The 17,665-nt window shown below is 47.8% G+C and overlaps 1 protein-coding gene across 1 annotated transcript in view; it reads right to left on the bottom strand.

Annotated features, from left to right (window-relative positions):
* Positions 1–17,665, bottom strand: part of PYROXD2 (pyridine nucleotide-disulphide oxidoreductase domain 2) — a 984,036-nt gene that overhangs the window by 428,589 nt on the left and 537,782 nt on the right. Inside the window, exon 10 of the mRNA XM_069611541.1 lies at positions 13,733–13,867. Coding sequence (XP_069467642.1) covers positions 13,733–13,867 — 135 coding nt within the window. The remainder of the gene's footprint in view (positions 1–13,732; positions 13,868–17,665) is intronic.

Genomic DNA, 17,665 nt, shown 5'->3' with positions numbered 1-17,665 from the left:
AAGGGGTTTAGGGTGTTGTTAAATGATCTGCTCTTGACCAACTTCCGTTTCTTCAGAAGAACAAGCAAATTGGCAACCATTCAATACGTGGTAATGGGGAAGTACAGACATATCCAAGTGTGGGAAGAGCAAAGGCATCACAGCTTTGTATTGCAACTGCTTGACTAGCACACATTGTTGAATTAGGAGCATGTAGGTGTCAACAATACTTAGGGTTCTACGGCTTAAAGCCCATGCCAGCCTGAGGTAATTGGCAACAACACCTCTTTGAAAGATTCCGGAAGGAGTTACAATAGAAGAAATGGGGGTCTAGAACATGTTCCCACAATCCAGGGTCTGGCTGAGACAGAAAATAGACCCCTGTGCCCAGTGCTCGATATATGATTTTGAAGGGTGAGTATGTTACTCCACTTTTTTGGAAGTTGGGAGTAATATTATTTTTTTAGGAAGTAAAAAAGCAATTCCTATTCGCATTGTTTGGCCAGCACACATATATTTGAATTCTAAAACAGATATCTTCTTGTAATCCATTCTTCTTTGGGCCTAGCAATTCATAAAAATTAAAATGTGTGTTTTACCTAAAACCCCCTCATCAGATCAGACCTTAACAACAGTAAAGATCCGTCCTGTGCGACATCTCTGTTAGTACCACTGATGCTAACACACTCCCTTGCTTGTGCGCCGCTTATCTGTAGGGCTGACTACAATCATACAAATTTGGCCCTGAAAACTCTTTGGGTAGTATTTGGTCACACGCATTATAATCCCCATAAGGTCAATAATGTAGGTCCAAACTACCACAGTGCATTAACTTAAAATATCCCATATTGTTTCACAGAAATGGCACATGGTAGCTACTTGGTCTGTCCGTTTGGCCTGTTCATGCCTTCCACAATCTGCATGGCCTCATTTGTGGAAGGAACCCGAAACACCTGTGATCAAGATTCAACATAAATGTCCTCAGAATAATTCTCATCATAAATTATTATTTGTTTTGTTATGTCCATCATAAAGTAGTTCATTACGAGTTTGGCGACGCAGTAACAAAGTGGCAGTAATTCTGTTACCTAATGGGCAGGGCAACTGGGATCTCACTGGGTGTAACCCCCTTTGAGGACAGGGAATCCCTAAAAAGGTATATGAACGGTTCTCCTTATTCTCAATCTTCTAATATCTTTGTTAGCTACATGGGGTTAAACTGTGTGATGCCTTGAAAATGCCCGTAGGAATGACTGCCATGGTTTATGACCCGAGGATTGCACAATATTCATTGATAATGAAAGAGCAGTGGTAAGTCCCACCCCCTTGCAAAGGGAAGGATAAAGCGCAAATCAGGTTTGAAGAGAGGGGGAGCCCACAACCACCAAGCTAAAGAGATGCATAGTCCCCCTCCTAGGATGAGTGGCAGGAGACGCTGAGTGTGCACCAGGTATGGGGAGCCCGCCCGCGGACAAGCCAGTGGAACACTGGGAAGGCCTGGAAGGCGGGGTGAACGAGACAAGACCCCAAGGTGACGTAGGAGAATCCAGACATCAATGTGGTGTGAGAAAACAACTATCCCAAGGCAGATGAGCGAGTCAAGATCCCAAAGCGGTGTGAGAGAAGAACAACCCCAAGGCGGGCCGGGGCCTTCACCGGCAGGAACAAGCGGAATAGTCCCTTCATAAACTCCTTCACCAGGCGATGAGACCACAGGGATGATCATCCCGTAGTTCTGGTGTAGCGGGAGATCGCCGCCAGATGTATTTTGATGGAGGCATGGGCCAGCCCCGCCTTGGCCAGCGACAGCAGGTAGGGCAGCACTTGCAGGGCTGTAATTCGCAGAGGGTTAATCTTCTGTGCACGGCACAAGACAGAGAACCTCTTCCATTTGTGTCCATTGCACTTGAGAGTTGAGGACGCCCTGGCCTTTGCAAGCTCCTCCTTGCAGTCTGCCGGGATATCGTACCCTCCAAACTCTAGTGCCGCATGAGCCAGGCCTGCAAGTTCAGTGACCCCGGGTCGTGATGGAGGATGGAGCCTCCTTCTCTGGAGAGAAGATCTGCGTCCGTCGATAGTTTCACTGGGGGGGACGCTGACAAGTCCAGAAGGTCCGGGGACCAGATCTGTCTCGGCCACGCCGGTGCGACAAGGATCATCCTGCACTGGGACCTCTTGAGTTGGTTGATGAGTCGCAGTAGCAACGGCACGGAGGGAACGCATACAGGAACAGGCCGTCCCAGGGGAACGAGAAAGCATCGCCCATGCTCCTCGGCTGGGGAAACCTGCTGGCGAACCTCTGGCACTTGGAGTTCGCCACCGTCGCGAACAGGTCGATCTGGAGTTTGCCCCATCATCGAAAAAGCCGATCCACTTGGTCCTGACACAGTTCCCACTCGTGGCATGAGCGCAGCTCCCTGCTCAGCGAGTCAGTGATGGTGTTCTTTATCCCTGCTGGGTGGAAGGGCACCAGAAACATCCCCTGGGCAACGGCCCAATGCCACAGATCCTGGGCCTCCTTGGATAGGGCCGGGGACCTGGTTCCTCCCTGCTTCCAGATGTAGAACATCGTGGTGGTGTCGTTGATGAAGATCCTTACCCCCTTGCCCTTAAGGGACGGGGGAAATGACCTGAGAGCCTAGAACACTGCTTGGAGCTCCAGGAGCCAAAGGCCTCTCGCGTGAAGATCTCCGGTGTGCGCTCCCCAACCCTCCAGGTGTGCTGGGGCCTGAAAGTCTGTGCTCGCCGCGAGATGCGCGTAGGTGCCGCACCACCGAATAGCTTGGCGGAAGACCTCGTTGAGAGGGATCTTGTCTTTGAAGCTGCCTGTCGCTTGCATCCAACGGGCATTGAGGAACCCCTGTAGAGGACGCATCCACAGCCTGCATAGGCGCACCAGGTAGATGCAAGAGGACATCATGCCGAGGAGTGACTTGATGGACCTCACCCTGGCCACGTCTGTGGCCAGCAGGCACTGCACCTTGCCCAGGATGGCCTTCGTCCTTTCCTCCGACGGGGAAGCCAATTGTGCCACTGTATCGAGCTTGGCGACGGAACCAGGTGGGATTTTGGGAAGTTGATGGAGAATCCCAGATCTGTGAGCAGTTGGACAGTCTTCGCTGTGTGCTCGACAGCAAGCTCCCTTGTCCTTGCTCGGATGAGCCAATCGTCCAGGTAGGGGTAAACGTGGATCCCTTGCAGGCGCAGCCGCGCTGCAACTGGCCCTAGGCACTTGGTAAATACCCTGGGCGCCAACTTCAATCCGAAAGGCAGGGCCTTGAATTGGTAGTGCCGTCCTTGGACTACGAATCTGAGAAACTTTCGGTGTCCTTTTAGAATGGGTATGTGGAAGTAAGCATCCTCCAAGTCCAGCGACGATAGGAAGTCGCCTGCCTCCAGCTGTCCCAGCACGTGCTGGAGGGTGACCATCCAGAATTTCTGGGCCTTGATGTATTTGTTTAACCGACGCAGGTCCAGGATGGCTCGCCAACCGCCTGTCTTCTATCTGACGAGGAGGTATCTTGAGTATACTCCGGAGCCCCGGAGCCTCTTCGGGACAAGCTCGATGCCCCCTTTCTTGAGCATCGCCCTTACCTCTAACAGCAGATGTGGGATGTGATTTTCCTTCCTGGCCACGGGAGGAATTCGGGGGCACTTCTTGAGAAATTTGAGAGTGTGCCCGTGGGCCAGGGCATCCAGCACCCTATGGTCGGTGGAGATGGACTCCCACACGCTGATGAACTTCGCCAGCTGGCTTCCCACCGGGGTGCTCAGGTGGGGGCCCGACGCCATGGCCGGTCCAGTCCTGCTTGGAGGTGGCCTTGCCGCCCTGGCCTCCTATGCGATGGCGACGGGGTCCTCCTGACTTGCCGCGCCCTCTGTAGGCCTCTTGTGATGAGGAACGGGCTGCCTGGCGGTACGTTGAGGAGCCACCGCCGAATCCTTTGGAGGCACCTTGCTTGCCTCCGGAGTTCCGAAAGGGCAGCCGTCGTTGCTGCAAAACTCCCAAGGCCTGAGCCGTCTCCGTGTCGGTCTTGATGGCCTGAAGTGACTCATCTACTGTCTTTCCAAACAGGTTGTTCCCATCGAAGGGCATGTCCAGAACTCTGGTTTGCAGGTCCTGGCGGAAATCTGTTGCCTTGAGCCATCCCCACCCTCTAAGGCAAACACTGTTGCCTAACTGGTGGAATCCGGTGTCTGCGATGTCCGTGGCAACCGTTATGGCATGGTCCGAGGCCACCTCCCCTTCCTGTAGGATCCCCAGGTCCTCCGCCCTCTTGTCATCTGGTAGGAAGTCCAGCAGGGGGGCGATCTTGTACCACAACTCCCTGTCGTAGCGGGCCACAATCGCTAGGGCATTGGCCACCTTAATTGTCGTCGCCGCGGACGAGATGACTCGTCGTCCCATGGCGTCCAGTCTCTTTCCCTCGCCGTCAGGTGGGGAGGTTGAAGTTGAGGCTGTCGCCTCCACCGCCTTCTTTTGGCCGCCACCAAGACGACCGAATCCGGGGTCGGCTGCGCCCTAAGGCACAAAGCGCCGGAATTGGGGACCCGGTACTTCTTCTCGTACCAATCCCTCATGGCAGGCATCGTGGACGGGTTCTTCAGGAGAGCAAGCCCCTCGTCCCAGATGTCGTCAAGCAACAGCACTGCGAGGACAGTCTTCCTCTTGGCCTCGCGCCGTTGATAGAGGAAGCCTTCCTTCTTCTGTTCTTCGGGGCAGAGCTGGAAGAGCTCGGATGCCCTGGAAATCATGGCGTGGAAGGAGCCAATCTCGTCGGGCGGGCAGGCTGAGGGGGTGGTGATGGAAGGCCCATCCCGTCGTCACCACCGTCGTCATCCATCCCCGTCGTGGCCGTATCTGTTCCTGTGTCATCTCTAGGATCAGCGGAAGGAGATAAAGGCTGAGCGGGCCGTGAGGGCTGGAAAGGCGGGGGGATGAACTCTCCTCTGCTTGTTTGGAGGGCTTCTCGACGGGCTCTGCTGGGTCGTCCGTTGGGGGTAGAGGCAATCTCGTCCTTATCTCCGTGCATAAGGTTTGGATTGCCATTAAAATGGCCGCTGAGTTGTCCGGCAATGGCTGCGACGGGCGCGATGGTTGCTCCTCCTCCTCGGGGACCTCGTCAGCGCCACCGTCGCTTTCTTCATCCGCCTCCCCGTGGTCCCTCCCGTGGGACCGGACATCCTCAAACCTCTTGTTGAGGCCTTGCACGACTTCAACCAGCTCCTCCTCAGAGGCTGTATCCGTGTCCGTGATGGCCACCGGCCCCCCCCTCTTTTTCCACTGGGGTTTTCACGGGGGTCTTATCGATGGGCTGAAAAGAGGATTCCCTCCGCAGTGGCAGGGAAACTCAGGGCCCTGAGGTCATCTCCACTGGGGTAGCCGCCACAGGCTTCGCCAGGGCTGTCACGATTCCCTCGGTAGAGGCCATAACCGGGGGAATCAGGGCCTTCACGACTTTTGGCGTGCTTGAGGCCTTCACCTTGGAGGGAGGGACACCGCCTTGCTCCCCCTTGGCTGTCTCCGTCGGGATCAACTGGGGCTTCTCCAGAAGCTTACTGATGATCTCCGACTTTCTCTTCCCCGAGCCAAAGCGTTGGCTCGTGGTTGTTGGCGTCGGTGAAAGTGCGCCCTGCCTGGCAGCTGAGGAGCCCGACCGTTCGGCGCTCCTGGTGCCCGCGGACTCGCTGTGCTTAGCCTTCTGTTGGGCCCCCGTCACCGGAGCGCCCTCAAAGGACTTAGAAGACCGCTCGGACCTCTGCTTCTCACCTACCGCTGGGCCCTTCCAGCCAGTTGGTGAGGCGGATCCGTCGATCCCTCATGGTCCGCTCCGACATGTTCTTGCAAAATGCACATTCCTTCTCCACGTGTGTTTTGTCTTCGTGAAGGCAGTAGAGGCATCTAGAATGCTTGTCCTCCTTGAACACGTTCTGTAATCCGCATCCAGGGCAGTTCCTGAACAGTTTGGATCCGGGCATCAAGCTTCCCTTGTTCTGGGCCATGTCCACGGGGTAGGCCTCAAGGTCTTCTGGAATCTTCCAAGAAGTGTACTCGACGAAAACTTCACCCTTGAGGGGCGCAGAAAATTCCGAAACAGGTCCCCGTTGATCGGAAGTAGAAACGGTGGAGCTTGAGGCTCGATTGACCAAAAAATGAGATCAAACTCTTTGAAAATCGCAAAATCGCTATAGCACGAGGACTCCCAACACTTGAACGTGCGGTAAACATCTGAGGATGGCTGCCAGGTGCGGGGCTTAGGGAGAAGGCAGTCATTGGCTGGGGCAGATCAGAAACGAAACTGATACTGATTTTTTCTTTACCGAGGATTCCCAGCGTGACAACGGGGAATATTCATGAGCATGTGAATCCATGCCAGACCCCATGCTGGAGAATGAAGTGTCTCCACACCTATGTTTTGGTTCTGGGCAGTGGAGGACTCCTGCATGTACTCTGTTTCTTTAGCCGTTTTGCCTCTACAATCAATTCTGTCTTTGACTTGTTGCTCTTCTACATCCTTCTTTCATCCTTATCATTTGGGATGCACACATCTTACTCCAGGATCTCAATTACCCCTTCCCATCATCTGCCTCCAATGAGTTTGGCAGGCTTACCACTTCCTCTGTCTCACAAACTCTGCACCCGAATGAGGGTTTTAAGAACCAACAGAAACACACATATAACAATGTTGTGAAGAGAAATGTAGTAATAGCATGAGCACAGAACGTCTTTAATAAAAGAAATGCAGTCTTATCCTTGACAAACATAATCCAAGCAGCACCAAGTGTTTGGACATCTGGTGTGCCAAAAGAATGTAAACAAACTACAGTCTATGGTCTTCACGTAGATTGTATCATACAATGCTGTTGTCTCTTTGCCTTAAGGATAAGGGATATTCTGGTGCCCAGTTTCTTCATCCAAGAGATAGGAGCGTCAACTGAAGTTGGAGTCGCAGCTCATGCTGGGTGCAGGATAGTAGTCGACAAATGAGGAGTGGTCGCTGCTGCAGGTGCTGATGAAAAGGTTGTGGGTAGATGAAGTAGTGTAGACACTCTAGCAGATATAAAAGGGGGTGAGTCTTCTGGAGACAGTGGGCCTCATTACAAGTTTGCCGGTCTGGGAACTACAGTACCGGTAAACTTGCCGGTACCGTAGTTCCCGGACCGGCAAAATACGAGTTGTGCTCACGGGTGCCTTTCTGCCTGCCAGGTCAGACCTGGCGGGCAGAAAGGCACCCGCGAGCAGAGCATGTCTGATGCACCGGCACCATTATTAACAGTGCCGGTGCATCGGACCTCCCCATTCCCATTTGGCCCTATTGGGCCAAATGGGAATGTGGAGCATCTTTTTTCCGGCTTCCGCAAATGGGCAATTACCGGGTCTGGCCGGGTCATAATGACCCGGTAATTGCCCATTCTCGGGTGCCGGAAATTATTGCAAGTTTGGCGGCAGCCTGCCGGTTTTACCAGCAAGGCTACCTCCAAACTTGTAATAAGGCCCAGTATCTGTGTTGTTGGTGCCTCAGTGGCAGTGGCGCGTTCTTGCATGCAGAGGCATGTGTCTATGATATATGCCCTTGTCATTTAATGGTCTTGGTCCTTAGAAGATTCTGACGAGGACCAGGCCAATGGGGCCAGAGTGCTGACTTCCTGTGGTGAACATGGACCATCAGGAGTTTTCGGCTAGGCCTTCATCAACTGAGATTTCACTAGAGACTTGCAATAGTACAACATTCTGTCAACTTCCAGATGGGGGTTCATTTTAGACGAAGGGTTAGTAATCATATGCATAGGTCGCCTTGTGAGGCTCTTATGTGGTGACAACCCATGGTTTGTTTGGCATTGGTGTGAATATGAAGTTGCACAAGAGGCAACACTTTTGGACAATTTAGACCAGTCTGCTGACAAATCGTAGACAGTCTCATCTTGGCATTCTATAATCCCGCTACATTGTGGGTGGTAGGCTTAAGTCAGGTGCTGAAAGTTATTTAGATACTTGCAGATGTCTTTTAAGAACCTGGATGGTAAAGTGAGTACACCTGTCACTTTCTACGATAGCAGGGAGACCAAATTGTGGACTACATTATGGCATGATGGAGTAATGATGCTGATGAGGCATTATCATTTTTGCTATAGACTTTTGTTCCTGAGGAATGCTTTACTCTTGATTCTCTGGATATCACTACTGTGATGAGGGAGTTCACTCCTGAGGAATACCTGAGTCTTGCTTCTCTGGGAATCCCAACTGTGAAAAGGGAGATCACTCCTGAGGGATGCTTGACTCTTGGTTCTCTGGGTATCACCACTGGGATGAGGGAGATCACTCCAAGGGATACTTTACTCTTTGTTCTGTGGGTATCATGATTGTGATGAGGGAGATCACTCCTGAGGTATACTTGATTCTTGGTATCACGATTGTGATGAGGTTGATGACTGCCGAGGATTACTTGACTCTTTAGGCTCATTGGACCCAACCTAGCTTTCCTGCAACTCTCATTACCTATATCTTCACTGGGGAGCACTACAGGTTCTTCCCGGGGTCACAGGTCGCTATTGGTTCTGAACACTTTCAGCATGTATTCCTGCTTTCCTCCTCTTTGGTCTATTTGGTTCCACAGAATTGTTGCTGCAGCGGTCTTGGTGGGGTTTTATGGACCACATAGTCCACTGTGGAGAGGCCACATCACTGCTAGATTCTTCCTGCTTCTGTATTGAGTCGGGTGTATCCCAGCTTGAGTTCTTCCTTACGGCTTCTCCTTCTGAGACCAGTCTCTCATTGCTTCGAGCAGTGCTAGTTTGAAATTCCCAGGCCCTGCAGAACAGACGCCAGCTTCCCTCGCTGCTCTTCCTGCTCTCGAGCACACCTAGTCCTTCCTCGATCTTTACTTTATATTGCTGGGACCGCCCCAGTGTAGCATCAATGTTTGTTGTCAATGCCTCGAAGTTATCTTCATGCCTCCTAGTGGCCACCTTGTCACTGTTCTTTGCCAATCCCTTTTACTGTTTTTCTGTATGTTTCTGTGTTCTTCTTTGTCTCAGTCTTATCTGATCCTACAGATGAGATAGTAGAGACTTCACAATAACACACAGTAGTTTCAGTTTGGCTGGAAGAAGGAGTTAGGGTATGGCTCCCCTCTGGGGAGAAGTGATGATCTCCCTTGAATCATCACAAGATTCAGACAGCAGCTTCTTTGCTACTGTTATAGGATCTAACTCCTTCAGGGATAGGACTGAACACATCAACAAGGACATACTCATAGATATTTGGTGAGTTGTATCAAATAAATCCGAACATTTAAAAAAGACCCAGATGGGACATGTTGTACAATAATGCTTGCTTTGGTGGAAACATAAGCAGCAAACTAGTTGTGGCTAATAAGAGCAATTATGCTTGTTTTACCACTATGGGTTACAGATTGACTCAGTCAAGCGAGGTAGAGGAAGAGTGCCGTGGGATCTACCGAGTGGCCATCAGAGCTGTGCCATAAAGTATTGTTACCCAACTCACAATGCTTGTGAGACAGGCATTACGTCTCTTGCTCATGAGCTAAATCCTGCAATACGTTTAGACTAGAAAGGCTGGCAGTCGGGGAATGGTTCGTGGAAACACAAAAAACAATATTATTAGGAGCCAAAGGTGATCTGAGTGCCGCTGCTGTGGCTGATCCATCAGCCAAAGTGGTTCCTTTAATAAACATGTGGGTAAACTCCGACTACAACAGGTGGTGTTGGGGAAAGAGGAAACCCGACTGGTGAAGCCGAAGTAAGCAGAAGCTCCGCAGTGGAGGACACGAGAGTGAGCCTACTGCTGTGGAGTTGCTGAGAGCAGGATGCTGAGCACAGAAGCAACAGCGAAGCCCCGCTCTACTCCCAGGACAGGCCAGAGACCAGAGCAGCATTTCCCAAAGGTAGGGGAAGGGTTGGGCCAGCTGACGGGACACAAAGTCATCAAACAGAGTAAAGAGACAAGTACTCATATCAGGGGAGACAGAAAGGGATAACGAAATAACTACAAGAGCCAGAACAAACTTTAAGAAATATTCTATGTGGAACAGTACCTGGCAGGAGAGTACACCAGGTCTGTTCAGTTGGTCATTAAGTGAAGTAGGGACAGAGGACACACAGAAGCAGCACACCAGGGTCTGGGACCCATATGAAGTCGGGGAAGCCCCACCAGAACAGCGTACCAGGATCTGGGACCCACATGAAGTCGGTCAAAGCCCGCAAAAGCAGCACACAGGGATCAATGACCCACACAAGCCCAAAGAAGCACTAGGTCATGGGGCTGAGGCCCAAACCAAGTCAGGGAGACACTGAGATAATGTAAAGGGGTCTGGGACCCACACAAAAGAGAATAGAGAGTAAAGCTACATAACAAGTTGGAGGAGACCCTGAGACAACCCAGAGGGGTCTGGGGCCCATGTAAGAGAGAAAGAACTGTGTAAGAAGCTAAAACAAGGGGTCAAGGGCCCAATACCAAAAGAAGAGACATTTTCTGGAATTCTAAGATCTACAGTCAAATCTGACAGGATAGTGAACCAGACTTGAGATGACCATTGTAAACTGGAGAAGGAACAGGGGTTTTGTATTGGAGACTCCCCCCGCCCCCACCCTAATACGGTGGAACAGTGTTTTGTGTTTTTGGGAAATCTACAGTCAAGTCTGGCAGGTTCGTGAACCAGACTTGGTGCTACATTTGTCAGTTGGAGAGAGCAGGGGAAGGGACTCCCCTCTGATATTTGGGGACTCTGTGGTGTATACGTTTGGAAGAGCAGTTAAGATCAAGATTTTTTAAGTTAAAGAATCACTCCTTGGGCCTCATTACGACCCTGGCGGTATGGGGTAAACGGCGCCGTAAAAGGTGCCGGCGCCGTTTACCCTGTACTGCCTCATTACGAGGTCCCCTCGCGGGACCCATGAAGCAAGGCCTGGTCAAATCAGGCGTGCTTACCAGGTCCCGCGAGGGGAAGAGGGAGTAAACAACGGGCCAACTCGTAATGGCCCGTTGTTTGCTCCCTCTCCCATTCCCATTCAGCCCTATGGGGGCTGAATGGGAATGGGGAAGGACCGGGTCCGGGTCCTTGGAGGGAGGAATTACTGGACCTTCCGAACTCGGAATGGCCTGGTTATTCCTCATTCTGAGGACCCAGACCCAGATGCGATTTCGGCGACAGCCATGACGCCAATAGCGGCATGGCTACCGCCAAACTCGTAATGAGGGCCCTTGTGTTTTCCCATCAGGAACTGAACAATCAAATCCAGATCCAGAGTGAGAAAAGCCTCCTTCTGGATCAAGACCCACAGTTTTTCTTTAGTTAGTCTAGAGTGTAGAGGATGGACATAGGTTTGGAGACAGGACAGTGGACACTTTATTTTACTGGACATCCTGACAAAGTCCTTAGTATTTCTTTTGAGATAGGGTAACGCCTCATATAAATAGGGCAAGATAGGTTTTTCCTTTTCTTTACTTTTACAAATAACATTATTTGCCAACAAACATGCCACCACTGGGACTCGAACATCTGCACCCTTACAGCATATAGCTGGAATATCCAAGTTACCCGACCATTACAGGCCCTAAGACTGTAGGTATTGTTGATACTCGCTACCTTTATTACCCATACAGTGGTGGTGCGATGGAGCTACAAGAGATAATTCAAGAACACAGCACAATTTGTCTTCAATTGAATGTTCCTTGCTAACCAAGAGATCAGGTTCAAACTGACGATTAAGATCCCCAACCACCACCACCTGATCATTATTAGCAGATAGAATATTATCACACATCGCCACAGCCTCCAGTTTGTCCAAGATAGACATTCAAAAGATATAAAACACCTTTGCCCTTTAACTTGACACTAACACAGAGAACATCACAATTGTGAGTCGTTGTGCCCAACATCTATAAATATTGAGTGCAGCACTTTGGCAATTGGGTCCATTCAACCATTCCCCTTCTTTTGCCTTTCTATTAAGCATTAAGCAATTTATTTTTATTATATAATCAGTAAAGGAACATTTAACTCCAATGCATTAGTACAGAAATGATTTCTAGAAGCTATTTGCTGATTTTGTCTCTCTGTCTTTGCATTATTAAATATAACTTTATGACATGGCTGAGCTTGTTGACCCACCAAATAGTAAAGTCGTGTCAGGTTTTAAGGATGTCCATAATGAATATGCATGAGAGCAATATGCATACCATCAATTTCAATCAGGATTATTTGCATTTGTGTTTGATCATTCTGAAAACCAGACTCAACCTGGCTATATATTGGCTCAGCAAGCAGACACCTACTCACTGTACATGAACAGGTATATATCCTATTAATCATTTAACATTCTTCACAGATTTCCGAACTCAATGAAAAAAAAAGGCTGCCCAACTACCTTGAATCAGTCTAACCATAATTTCCTAAAAACCCTGGGAGTGTAAAATGTTATGTTATCAAACAGCCAAGAACATAATGTATCCTCACGTGGCCCTGTAGCTCCGAAGCACGAAGCAGTGTATGTGCTCTCAGTGGTATATGTCAGGTATCGCTCGGAATATAGGGTGAATCTGGCATTTTGGGTGAATGAGATGACAATGCATTTGTTTGTTTGTGGTTATTCTATGCACAGTGTATCTACTTGGTACCCATTGGAAAGGGTTTTTGGAGGAGTCGTTGAAGTCCGACCTGAGTGGATTTGAAATCTCATTCTCCAGTATTGGATTTTTGGAACATGACACTTTGAAGGTATTATATACCAGATGTTCGTGCTAAGGTGTCCATTTGGGGACAGATAGCAGGGTTTCCTATTAATTAAGAAATACCCAGCAATAGTGATGAATTAAGTCAGTGGAAAATAAGAATCATGTGGTGGCACCAGAACAAGCTGCTCATATGTTTTTATATGTTTTATATGTTTTTTATAGATCGTGAATAAGAATCTCAAACAAGAATTAGCCTCCCCATGATACAAGTGGTTGTTTTTTTCACAGAATTGAAATTAAGAAACAGAATCCTCTGATGAATGTCAGACATTAACAAGTCATGTGACAGAAACATGTTGAGTTATATGAAGAACACAACAAACATTTTAAAAGATTTTTGATGTTTAGTGTTGTTAGTTTTTTTCAATCAAATGTTCAATGTATGTGTTGTATTTTGCATTTATGTATTACATATGATCGTCTTTTCTAACCTGGTTTTAGGGTTATCAAAATCGTTTTATATATATATATAAAACAAAGAATAAATATTGTATGAAATTGAGTATTTCAAAATAAAAATTTATATTTTTATACCTACAATTATCTATTGTTGAAAATATGTTTGTGGCTCCATGGACATGCCTTTTTCAACACCACCATGTATGTATCTACAGGACAAAATGTATAGGGTCTGGTTTCCTTATATGAATATATTGTACGTTGTCGTGGTGTTCCAAGATAGTGGAAATCAGTAGGTCTGTGCAATAGACCTAGTTTTCACCTATATTAAATTGGCATGTTATCGAACAGCAAAATATGGACAGTTATCCATAGCTGCACGAGTAGAGCAAATAGATCTAAACAGTTTCAATGAAAAAGTACTAACCCCCAGCTGTATTCCATTATCTTCCTACAGTGGTGTAAATGGATCAGTCAACTTCTAGGAAATAATACTTAAATACATTCATAAATGCATTACTTATAGTCTCCACTAAATCATCATTCTGTGGACAGTGATGCTTTCCTGTTTCGGTTATGGTGGATTTGTGCATTCCTCACCTGTGGCGTGAGCTTTAGGAACGTGTTATGAGGAGTTGCATTTGAGAGGACCATCTTGCTTTTCACTTCTGTCCCATCTTCCAGCATGACCCCTTGCACTTTACCATCACTGCTCACCAAGACATGGTCCACAGGCTGAAAGAAAAACAGGTGACAGAAGTCAGATTAAATGTCTACAAACACCTTGCTCGTGGTAAATGAGTGTGCCCGGTAATCCCCACCCACCAAACTGTGTTGTATCTTTGACGGAATTATTGACCAGAAAATGAGTATTTTATTCACTACATAGGCACTAGGTTACTCATTATGTGTTCCTCCCATCAGCCCCATTGAGCATACAGAGTGGTGAAGGATCATGGGTGTTCTAGTCCAAAATGTCTGGAGGGCTAAACAAAGAGTAGCAATGCGGCCTCATTCTCGTAGGGGCAGATGTAGATGAAACACAGTGAAAAGGGCACGTGTTGCTTTTTCTGGGCTTGCTCTATTCTTGAAGGGTTTTTTCCCTGGTTAAGGAACCCTATGCAGGAAATTATCAAGCATCTCTGTGGGCTAAGTATTGAGAATCCCATGGAGAGACTTAATTGCTATGAACCACATCCGCATATTTTGCGGCTACTAAATAGAAGATGCAGCCTCTAAGGATAATTTGGAATGATGGCTACCATGTTCGTATGGCACCCACCATTACCGACGCCCATGCCTGAGACAGTTTCTTGCCGCGAATCGTGAGAATCCTGCAGAGAGGGCCCTGGCCACGAAGGTGGGAACTGTTCAGTACTTTCTGCAGGATTCTCCAGCCTCTATACGATGAGGCCTATATAATACATTTCAAAAGTATAGCGTCATTTTGGAAAGATCACTAAAGTGATGGGCAAAGACTGGGCCAGAAACAGCCTTTGACTGTGCAGCATCTTATCATCGAACTGCATTTGATCTCAGGATAAAGAAGGGTCACAATATCCATTTGGCAGTCATGCATACCCTCAAAGCAACACTAGCATTTTACTTGGGCAAGTTGAGACATCGGAGCAGTACTGCTACTGTTATATTGTGCCAAGACCAAGAAAACTGCAAGGATCAATGCCCAAATATTTGATCCGACCTCAGAATTTTCTGATGCATTCAGAAAATAAAGTAATCAGGAGAAGGTAAAAGAAGATCACCATATCTCCAGCCTAGTCTCTGCAGCAGAGCATTTATCTGCATTGTGTGACTGGAAATTAAATATTTTGGACAAAGTTCAAGCTTTGCCATACAGTGAGTTATTAAAACAGGAACTACATTCATACCTGCCACCACACCAAGAAACGCTAGCTTTCATCTTGAATTCCTACAGGCTTGAAATATCAGCCCACTCATACTCATTACTTGCCTTCCACCCACTTCCCTCCTCTCCACCTAAGCTTCCCCATGTTGAGGTCACCTTTTCATCTATGTGCATTACTCTGGTTCATCTCACAGATAATGCAACTAAACAGTTTACACCCATTCTGCCTCACCCATATAACTCACTATTTCAATCAAAACCTTCAGGATAATTGAGGTATGTCTACTCTGGCTGGTCAGAAGAAGGAAGCGGACACAGTGATGACATTTCCAAAAAGTATTTATTAAAATATAAGGATAAGGCCTATCTTTCCCTATCGCTATGTGGGTGTTCCTTACCTATGTAAATAACTAAGGTGCTCGTCAGTCATCAGGAAATGTCCAAATTAATAAGTCTGCTATCCAAAACTAATTCTAACTGAGCCTACCGATATTCTAACAAATTAAGGTCAGGAGAACACCTCCCTTCTCCTGAAAGTTTCTTCACGCACTTGTCTTTTTTTACTTTAGACTTCCTGTTATTATGCACTTTTTTAGATAGTCTCAGGTCACCTTCTGCATCAGTTCCGTAAGTCTCTCACAAGTCTTTTGGCTTTTCCCTCCCCTTTAGGGTCTGCCTTCCATATTTCCCTTCATGGCCTTTGTCGTATCCTTTAATCCAGGTTAATGGTTCCTGGGCAATCTTGTAAAGTACATTTTCCTATGTGCCATTGGAATTCTGGGTAATTATAGTTCAGGCTCGTCTGATGTTGTATGTCTTGTGTGTCTTTTATCCTATGGGCTTCTCTTGCCTTCACTTCATAATAGTCTCTCTCTTTCTGACATATTCCACTCAGTGCTTCTTGAACAGCAGGGGTATTTTCCCCTCTTCGCGGGGTATTGTTACCCATGTATTAATGGTCTCACTCCCAGGGTTATTTATGATTCCCTTTCTCACATTCCTATAGGCTTCTCTTGTATTTACTTTATAGTATTCACTCTCTGCTATGGTCCACTGTGTGTTTCTTGAACAACAGGGTATTTTCCTCTCTTCCCAGTGTAGTGTTAAGCGCTTTCGATTAAGGCGCTATATAAACAACACATCATTATCATTATCATTAGTGTTACCCATGTTTTACTACTCTCCCTCCCAGGAGTATTTCTGATTCACTTCCTCACAGCATTACTGTTCAAGTTCATCAACTTTACTTTCAAGGTGTTGTCATTTATACTGTGACGTTTTTTTCGACTTGCATAATCAGATGAGTCCCCAACAGCCTCCCAGTCTTCCCGTTATCCCTGTTACCTTTCATACTCCAGGGGAACGTCTCTGCAGTCTGTAGTTGCTTTGGACCTTCTCTTTTGTTCCTTTTCTCTGCTGGTTCATTTTCTCCGGCATCCTCTTCAGGCAGCACTCTCTCGCTCTCTCTCGCTTGGCATGTCAGTACCTCTGTGGGTAACCAAACCATTTGTTGATTTCTCAGCGGGGTCGTGTCAGTGTCATTTTAACGGGCAGCCTGCCCACCACAGAGTTCTTGTTGTCACGCCACCACTGTCTTCTATGCTCCTGTTTCATCAGGTTCACACTGCCTGCAACCGCCATCTCTACAGCGTTTGCTCATCACGTTCAGGACAGTTCTGAACGTTGTGCGCTCTGCAGCTCTCCTCAGCTCTGCCTCCTTCAGGTGTTATGCTTGCAGGGGGTCTCCCCTTCCTGCATATGCGTTCCTCTCGCTCGCCTTGGTTCGGCGTGTACTCCTTCAACCACCTCGTCCTAATTAATTGGAGGCTTTTCTTTAAAGAGACAGATTCTCTTTCTTGCTTATTCTGGCATGATTTAGCTTTCTCTTCAGTCACATTTCGGGATTTGATACTGTTTTGCATATCAGATAGTCCCATGCATGCTATAATGGTGAATGGCTGAGGGAGTTCCTTACCGGAATACTTGTCACATTAGGGGAGGGTCGCCCAGTGTGGTCCCAATTTCCCAGAATCCTAGGGAGGGTCTTCCAAAGAGGGCTCATCGCCCTAGCCTCAAAAGGGAATGTTCTGCCTTGGGGAGAAGGGACGAATTCCCTCTATTCGTCACACTACATACTATTCAATGTCACCCATCCAACTACTTTTAATACATAGAGAATACACAGTCATCCCATCTTCCGGTTCCAGCCAGCCTACTTTGGCTACACATGAAGGCCACTACAGAGGTTATTACATCATTTACTGGTCGACATGTTTTTTCTTGCATTTTCTCACTCTCCCTATTTACCCCTTCCTATCACCCCTTCCAGCCTTCCATACCCGTCCATTTTCCAATCAATACCACAATCTAGGCTGTTAACTGTGAAGAGGGGCCCGTCCCGACCATGTTCATGGATTATGCAGGGGATAGGGGGGGTAAGGTGCCACCACCTGCTTTTTGATGTTAGGATTGGAGGACGTATGTGGGAGAACACTGTGCCTTCTTAGCCATCAGTGTTTCCTGTCTGGTACAAACATGTAATTATAAGGCTGTTAATGACATAAATGGTGGTCATAAAGTGGCACAGCCTTTGGCATGAGTGAAAAGACTGATATTGACCCACGTAGAACATGTGACTTGTTACAGGCACCACCAGTACTTTACTG

This window comes from Ambystoma mexicanum, chromosome 8, assembly GCF_040938575.1.
Source record: "Ambystoma mexicanum isolate Mex_15411 chromosome 8, UKY_AmexF1_1, whole genome shotgun sequence".
Taxonomy (NCBI): Eukaryota; Metazoa; Chordata; class Amphibia; order Caudata; family Ambystomatidae; genus Ambystoma; species Ambystoma mexicanum.
This window is presented reverse-complemented; position numbering and strand designations above follow the sequence as displayed.